The sequence below is a fragment of the Otolemur garnettii genome, unplaced genomic scaffold, assembly GCF_000181295.1.
Source record: "Otolemur garnettii isolate 467f Iridium unplaced genomic scaffold, OtoGar3 scaffold00018, whole genome shotgun sequence".
Lineage (NCBI taxonomy): Eukaryota > Metazoa > Chordata > Mammalia > Primates > Galagidae > Otolemur > Otolemur garnettii.
The window spans coordinates 1,307,460-1,315,506 of NW_003852413.1; the positions used below are offsets into that span (position 1 = coordinate 1,307,460).

The window sequence follows — 8,047 nt, forward strand, 5'->3', positions numbered from 1 at the left end:
TTCTGTGAGTATTCAGTTGCTGGGACTCAGCATGGGGCTAGCCCTAGGGGAACTTGCCCGGTTCCCACCCTGCCCTCTTGCCCCGCCTCGCCCTGGATTAGTTTCCAACCTGGGTGTTCAGTGTTCTGTGAAAACCTGCAAGCTCTGGTTGAACTCTGATTCAAATAAACTCTTAACTAAACAGCATGCCAACTGGGAAAATCTGGGCACTGAATGGATATTTGAGGACACTGGAGATTTACATGTAAGGAATTACTACTGTAATTATTTTTCCCAGGGAGAAGGCCATTGGGTGGGGGCCACTTTCTGTAAAAAAATTTTTTTTTAAAAAATGTCTTTAGACATGGGCTTTAGTATTTATATATAAATGACACCACATCTGAGATTTGCTTCCAATTAACCCAGTGGGCAAGGAGGGCTTGTAGGGTTGGGGGAACCCATATAGAGAGCTGCCCTGTATGGTCACAGCTAAAGCTGGGACAAGGAGATAGTGTGGGTCCTTCCCTTCAACACTAGCTTTGGTGAGACAGTAGTTTTCAGCTCTTCCCAGAGCTGGCAAACATCACCACAATCTCAATACCCCTGAAACCTCCCTAAGTCTCCCTTTCAGGCCAAGGGCAGGGTCTGAGTGTGACCACCAGCCCCTCTCCTTCCCCTGCCTGTCCTGAGACATCGCAAGGCCACCAGTCTGTTCTGGGCTTGGTAGACAACTGGCCAGGGGACTTGAGGGACATCCCCTGCAGCATGGAGCAAGAGGCACCGCTGCACCTCCAGCCCTTACTCCCCTGATTCCTCTGTCCACCAGCAGCCAAATGTCATTGTCCCCGGATGGCTCCCATCTTTATTAGCAGCCACTGCAAAGCTGGGTGGGCTGCAGCCCTTCCAGGGGACTAGGAAAGCAGCTGGATGCAGCAGCCAGCTCTGTTGCCAGAGTATAAGCAGCTCTGGCAGCAGAACTGGACCAGTGGGCTATGGGTCAGCAGCCATCCACACGGGCGGCCCGCACGATGCAACCTATTGCTTGCTTCAGGCCCCGCAGCCCAGTGTGGGTCCTGTTCCCCCAAGGAACCAGGAGGAAAGAATAAAGGTGGCGTGAGGGACATGGGCACAGTCCTTGAAGACAGCAACAGCCTCTTAGCATTGAGAAGTTTTGGCAAAACTACCCATTAAAGCAATCAGGGGATGGCGGCTGGGGGTGGGCAGGGACCTTGGGGACCATGTTCGTCTGCTCTGAAGCCTCTCCTTCCTGACGCTGGTTCCTGATCTGTGTTTTGTTCACTTCAGCTGGGAGCAGGCACCTTGGGAGCTGTAGCTAGTCACAGGACATACAAGCATGAGTTTCTCTTGGGAGATAGAAGGTGCATGTGCACACAGGCGATGTCCCCCAAGTGCTGATAGAAACGCTTGTGGGCTCAAGCATCAGGTCTGTGAGAGAAGTGGCTCCAGCCCAGGAAGGGGGCCAGCCATTGTGGAAGTGGGGCAGGAAGGGCCAGGGAGGGGACAAAGATCACTGGAATGAGCTCAGCCAGCAAGCCAGAGAGTAGGGCGGGGCCCCAGAGGAGGGGCCAGGGCTCCAGGAGCAGGTGTGAGGCTCCAGTGACCACCCTGGGACCCTTTGGAAGAATCTGGCCCTGGTGGCCCAGCCTGTACCCACATCTCGGTCAGGATGGCACTTTGATGCCAAAGTGTTTGCGGAGCTGCTCCAAAAACACGAAGGTGAGCACAGTGTGAGGGATGAGACGGATGCCAGCAGGAAAGAGGCCCTGGAAGGAGACACAGACACATGAGAGACCAAGATGCCAGGAGCCGGGGACCGCCCCCGGGGACCTGCCCCCACCCCACCCCCAGCGGCCGCACCTTGTAGAAGGCCAGTGGCCCGAGCTTTGCTGTCTCCACTGCACAGTGGAAAACACCCTGCAGAAAACACAGTGAAGCAATAAAGAAAAAAAGATGCTTCTCATGAAAAGGCACAAATAAACCATTAAACTCACTCCTGGGTCAGGGCAGCGACTCCTGGCTGGCATCCCACGTAATCCTCCCCAGGAGGCTGCAGTGAGCTGAGACTGTGCCACAGTACTCCAGCCCAGGCAACACACCACAGTGAGACCCTGTCCCCGGCACCCTGACCCTGCTGCCCATGCACCTGATACTCCCCCTTGGCGTTCATAAGGCGAGTTTTCAGCACGTCCAGGGGCTGGCACAGGAACGTGGCACATCCTCCCTGGAGAGGGGTTTGTCAGCAGTGGGCCTGCAGGCACTGCCCATGTCACCTCGATCCCCACCCACAGGAGGCACCTGGGCTGACTTGTGAGCTCCCATGTGCCCAGTGGCCACTTCTGGGCTTCTGAGAGGCAACATCAGATTTACCAAGGCCCTCTGCGCCCTTGAGCCCTCCTTGTACCCAGGGTCCTTAGCTCCCAAGACCAGTTCAGGGCCCTCCCCATCCCCAGCCCAGCAATGCCCGTCACTGACCGCAATGAAGCTGGCGACAAAGTGAGTGAAAATGTTGTCAGGTAGGTATCCAGTGCTGAGGACCAGCTGCTTAGCCTGGTCATAGCAGGACAGCTGCAGGCAGGAGAGGGATGGTCAGGGCTGTGGACAGCCCCCAGCTCTGCAGAAAGCAGACAGGGCCCCGCAGTTGACAGTATGTGCTTTGTCCAGGTCATGGGCAGAAAACGGGAGGGGCTTGCCCCAGATCTCACACAGGCCATGGCCCTGACCCACTGTGTCAACCTCCCCACAAGAGCTCTCAGAGCCCACTGCCCTGATCTGGGACCCCTCTGAAAACAGAGTGCAGTGACTGTCGATGCTCCCCAAGCCCCAAGCTGCACAGGAGCCTACCTGGCCCACGGTGACCAAGGCCCCACGGCTGGATGCCATAGTGGCGCCCGAAAATAGCTTCTTCAGACCCTCTGCACAAGGAAAGGGTAAGGTTGCATACCTGGCCACATCCCTCCAGCCCCCCAGTCCTGCACAGCGTCCCTGGCCACCTCACCTTCTCGAGCCACTCGGTATAGGCCATCCAGGGCGTGGGCGTAGCTGCCGAGAACATGGAACGGGCCACGTAAGGCCCTTCCTGACCACTAGGTCTCACAGGAAGGCCCTCCTGGGCCCAGAAGAACCATGTCCTATCACAGACCCCAAAGATCCTACCCCAAGGGAACACCTGGCGACCAGCCCCTTTGGGGGTTACCCCACCCCACTCACTCCAGCCTGACTGCTTTAAGCAGCTGGCTGTGCCCAAACCACCCAGTTTGTCTGAGCTGCAGGCACACCACTGCCCACACAGACAGAAACAGAAACTCCTGGACTCCTTGCAAGGGGCAGGTAAAACAGCTCTCGCTGTTGTCAGACTGGATGCTGGACACTAATGGAAGGATAGTGGGCAGCCCCCCGTCCATGCATCCGGAGGCCCTTCTGGACACCCACAGCCTCAACATCTCTGCACTCACACCACACTGGGGCACCCAGCCCCCCAAGACCACTCTCAAGCACCCAGGCTTGGGGAGCATGGTACCCAGGCCGGCTCAATCCAATAAGTCTTCCCACACAGAAAGAGCCCAAATGTCCCAGGGGACCCGTGACACTTCTAATGACTCTAGAACAGACGTGCCCTCAGCATTCCCTCCACCACTCCATGCCAACCCACAGGCAATGTGGCCTGCTGGAGCTGGGGCTAGGTCATAGCAGAGTCACTTGGGTTCCCTCCCTCCCGCCCCCCTGCCAGGCCTCCTGTACCTCCAGTGGCCCCCAAGGGCACAGCCCAGCCCAGAACTCACTTGCGCCGCTGACCCTGTGGCAGCTTCATGTCATTCTGCATCCTGTAAGTGCAGGGTGGGTGATAGGTGAGTTTGCCCAGTGGTGAGCTGTGCCCACAGGGAGGGCAGGTGTGCCAGGGACCGGCAGCTCCAGCCCCTCCCATGCTTGGTACTCCAGGGCCCAAGTGGCTCAACCCAGGCTGAACACGCTGCAGGCACTGTGAGCAGCCCCAGTCAGCCTTGGCCCATCTGGGGATAGGAAAGCCCCAACCTTGGGGGGCAGGAGCACACCAACCTGACGTTGACCAAGTCCGCAGGAGTCCCCACGAAGCCTCCAGTTAAACCTGGGGTAACATAAGCCCCAGAGCCAACAAATGATCACCTTTGGTGCCCCTCCCATCACCTTACACCCCTTCTGCCTGGCCACTCACCGCTGACAGAGCCCAGCAACACCTTGGTGTAGAAGGGGAGAGGCCCCTCGCTGCCTTTGGCTACGCTGTCCCGCACAGTCTCATAGATGGCAAACCGGGTCAGGGAGTAGGTCATCTGGGGATGAAGGGCCCAGCTAAGAGGGACACACCCTCCACCCCAGACCTAACCAGTGCACAGCCATTGGTCTATGGACCACAGGGACACACAGAGGCTTTTGCAAGGGCACTTGGCCAACAAGCAGCTGAGCCAACTCACAAATTCAAGTCTACACCCTCTTCTCGCCCTCCTATGCCTCAGTTTCCCCATCTGTAAGTGGAAGTATTTGGCCCAACCATAAGAACTGAGCTAATGCTCGTGGAAGGCAAAGTCATGCCCCACACCCACCTTGGGGTAACTGGCCCTTTGGTCTCAGGGGTCCTTCCTTGTGTGACATCTGGAGGAGGTGGCAGTAGCCCAGACGACCATTGCAGGTCTGGGTCCAGGTCTGGGAGGTGGCAGCCACCTGCACCCACCTGCACCGCTCACCTGTCTGCACAGCGAGGCACTCAGGCCGTTGTAGAGCGCCAAGATGCCGTCGGAGCGCACCACCTGCAGTGCCATGCCCGTCATGCGCAGCCGCACCTCCTGCTGGGTCTGCAGGTGCACCTGCAGGGAGGGATGCTCTCAGACCCTTAGATGCTCCTGCAGGTTCAGTGCTAGAGAAAGGAAACTGAGGCAGAGGACAGCACTTCCCCCAGCCCCGCCCTCCAGACTCTGCAGCCTAGATGCTTCTCCACACAATTGCTTAAGAAAAGCGACAGCTGCCTTTGGAGCCCAGGCAAGCCTGCCAGGCCCTGAGAAATACCCAAGGTACACCAGCTCTGAGTACTCATGCTCCTGCCATAGAGGCTCCCCATCCCCATCTTGCAGATGAGAAAACTGAGGCACAGAGAGGTGAACACCCCTGCTGCCATGAGGACTTGGGCCTGGCAGGTTGGCTCCAATACCCTTCCTTCCCACCAGCATGTCTCGTGAAGGACAAAGATCTATGGGGACTCAGATGGCCAGGTAGCCCAGACAACGGGCCACCCAAAAGGGCCCAGAGGGGCAGGGGACTCAGCAGGGAGGATCCCATGAGGCCACAGCCAGGGCAAGGCACAGTGGTCTTGGCTGGCCTGAGCCAAGGGAAGTGCCTAGGGTGTGTGGGGGCTGTCCACTCCTCAACCTCCCCCACCAGCTGGTGTCCCAACTCATGGTGCCTCCTCTGCCTTCTAGGCCAGGAGAGAGCTCCAGGCAGAAGAGAGTGAACCAGGGCCTGACAGGATCAGATGGAGGAGGCCAGAATCTGTCCTCCACAGTCCCCACCTCGGAATAGGTTTCAAGAAGCTCATCTACAGCTAAGTGCCCTCCCCCACATGCATGGCCACCTTCAAACACGCCTAGGGGAGCCCCTCAAGGGGCAGGGGAGAGCAAAGCTAGTAGGGGTTGGGAATGCAGCACAAGAGTCACCCTCCCATGCATGAAAACACACAGTGGCCACGTGGGCAGCAGTCTCTGTCCAGGCCAGGCACCACTGTGGGGCGCAGTGACCCAGGAGCTTTGAAAGGATCTTCACGGCCCCCTGACTGCCAGGCACTGTCCACCCTGGCACAGGGCTAAGCTTCTGCAGTGGCCACCTTCCCTGAACCCCTCCAGTAAGTGGTTGCAGCCAAAGAGCATTTGGTGGGAGTAGGGGCTGCGGGGCAGTGGCGTCCAAAGGAGCTTGCACAATGGACAGAACAGGCAACTCCAGGTCACTGCCCGACAGCCAGAGGGCCACAGTGAGAGGCCAGTCGCTGGGGCTGGGTGAGGGGCTGCTGGGCACCGAGTGAGAAGCAAGGAAGTAGACCCCAAACTAAAGAGGATCACTTTCCTGGATGCTGCTACAGCACCTCTCCAGGTCCAGGGTACCCCCAACCCTGGCTGCTGGGAGCTGTGAGGGCCTCTCACTGACAAGAAAGGTCTCGGGTGCCCCCCCACAGAATCCACGCCTGCTCAACTTGCCTTTACTCTTAACAACTAACACTTTTATTGATTAGAAAAGCTAATTCTCTCCCTTTAGGACAGTGGTTCTGAACCTGTGGGTTGCGACCCACAGCAACTGTATTAAAGAGCCACAGCATTAGGAAAGTTGAGAACCACTGCTTTAGGAGAAGGAAGGTGGGTTCCAGGTCAGGTCACAGTCCCAGGGACAGTCCCAGGGCTAGATTAGCCTGCTCAGTCAGGGTCAGCCTGTTCAGGCCCAGGTAGGCTGCTCCTGGTCTGCAGATCACTCCCATTACACAGCCCAGGCCCACAGGGCAGGTCCCCAGGCAGCCTGCGCAAAGCTGCAGGCCCCTCTCTTCTTTGTGCTGAGACAGGGCCAGAAAACAACCCCCTCTAGCTGGCCCTGGAGAACAAGTAGACCTCTGTCTCATTTTGCTCCATAAGCATAAAAGAAAAGTGTGACTTGCTGCTCATGCTGGGAAATGCCCACACCCACTGGGCCTAGCTGGCCCTCCTGAGGAAGCAGCCCAGAGCAAAGCAGACATGCCTAGCTCACTCACCTGCCCAGGTCACTCCCACACTGTTGCTGACCCCTCAAGCCCTGAGTATGTTAGAGATGGGTCTCTAGATGACAACATCTGTGTGCCCCACCGAGATCCTGACCCTCCACTTTTAACCAGACAGAATAAGTGTTCACGAATGCAAATGGGGGAGAACTGGCCCCAAGAGGCTGAGAGACTCCTACAAGGTCACAGGTGCGGGGGCCTGATTGCCACCTGCCAGAAACTGGCAGCAGCAGGGAGATGGAGGGCACACTCCAGGTCCCGCTACCACCTGGGGAGGGTCTCAAGCCTCCTGAACTCCGGCGGCGGCGCCTCAGTCGCTTCACCACAGGTTCGCCAGGCAGGACCACTGAGCGGGCGACCCTGAGGGTCCCGATCACCAGGCAGCGCAGGGCGGGGCGGGGAGCCCGCGGGCGCAGTAATTACACAGCACGCCGGAGTTGCGGCTGGAGCAGACGTCCCGGGTGGCTCCAGGGTCCCGGGTAGCCCCGCCCTGCGCCCCTGTTCACCCTCGCTCCCCGGCCCAACCCCCTTTCTCCGTTCCCTCCCCGCCCCCACAAGGCCCTGTGCCCCTCCCCCACCGTCGCAGCCCCTTCTCCCCTCCCAAGAACCTATCCTCCGCCCTGCCCCCTCGCCCACACTCCGCTCACCCCCGGCCCTGCTCGTCCCAGGCCCTCGGCCGTGGGCCCCGGCCGGCCTCACCTTGAGCAGGTCCAGTGGGTGCGTGCAGCAGGCGGCCCCGCAGGAGGCCAGGCCTCCGAAGTACCAGCGTGACACTCGCGCCTCGGCCGCCATGGCCCGAAGGACCCTGGAGGACCCCGGCCCAGCCTACAGCACCCGCGCCGGTTCAAAGCGCTGCCACGCGCCCGCGCCCCGCACAGCCTATGCGCCCGCGCGGCACGGGGGCGGGGCTCGGGACCACGCCCCCAGCCGCTGTGGCCTGCGCCTTAAAGCGGCCCGCGGGAGCCTCGCCCAGGTGGGCCCGGCCGTGCGCCTCCCGCCTGCGTTGTTGTGTGCGCCCCGCTCCCCAGAGTCCTCGTTCTCCTTGTACCAGAATCGGCCCGGCTGTCAGCCCCCAGGCTGGGCCCTGAACTCGCACCTCCCGAGGCCACCCCGTCGCACGTCGGATCTCCCTGGCGGTAGCAGACTTGAGTCCACGCGCTCCCTGCCCCCGAGGGCATTAAAAACCTTCGGAGTCAGCTTGTACTTTAGATGGAAATCAGAGACTAAAGGCATTTGAGGAAGACTGGCCTAGGGCGGGCACGCGCACACTCCCTGGAGGTCCCAGCC

The 8,047-nt window shown here is 59.5% G+C and overlaps 1 protein-coding gene across 4 annotated transcripts; it reads right to left on the minus strand.

Annotated features, from left to right (window-relative positions):
- Positions 1-813: 813 nt before the first annotated feature.
- SLC25A10 (solute carrier family 25 member 10) lies at positions 814-8,047 on the minus strand. 4 transcript variants are annotated; one of them, XM_023511301.1, is made up of 12 exons: positions 7,460-8,047; positions 4,716-4,835; positions 4,190-4,304; positions 4,054-4,102; positions 3,780-3,821; positions 2,996-3,039; positions 2,842-2,912; positions 2,473-2,565; positions 2,144-2,221; positions 1,858-1,914; positions 1,655-1,763; positions 814-1,312 (listed from the first exon to the last, which is right to left on the minus strand). In XM_023511301.1, exons 1-11 carry the CDS (start codon positions 7,550-7,552, stop codon positions 1,662-1,664), a joined length of 864 nt encoding a protein of 287 aa, XP_023367069.1. In that variant the 5' UTR covers positions 7,553-8,047; the 3' UTR covers positions 814-1,312; positions 1,655-1,661. The 4 variants fall into 4 exon arrangements, with proteins under 4 accessions (XP_023367069.1, XP_012658556.1, XP_023367070.1 ...); XM_012803102.2 differs by having other exon boundaries at positions 814-1,763; XM_023511302.1 differs by having other exon boundaries at positions 814-1,763; positions 7,857-8,046.

Excerpts from the sequence above, each read along its gene's own strand:
- SLC25A10 (XM_023511301.1), bottom strand. The coding sequence starts at position 7,552 with ATGGCGGCCGAGGCGCGAGTGTCACGCTGGTACTTCGGAGGCCTGGCC. Across the intron at positions 2,222-2,472 it reads TTGTCGCCAGCTTCATTGCG|GGAGGATGTGCCACGTTCCT; the intron begins GTCAGTGACGGG and ends ACCCCTCTCCAG. Across the intron at positions 1,764-1,857 it reads GGCCACTGGCCTTCTACAAG|GGCCTCTTTCCTGCTGGCAT; the intron begins GTGCGGCCGCTG and ends GTCTCCTTCCAG.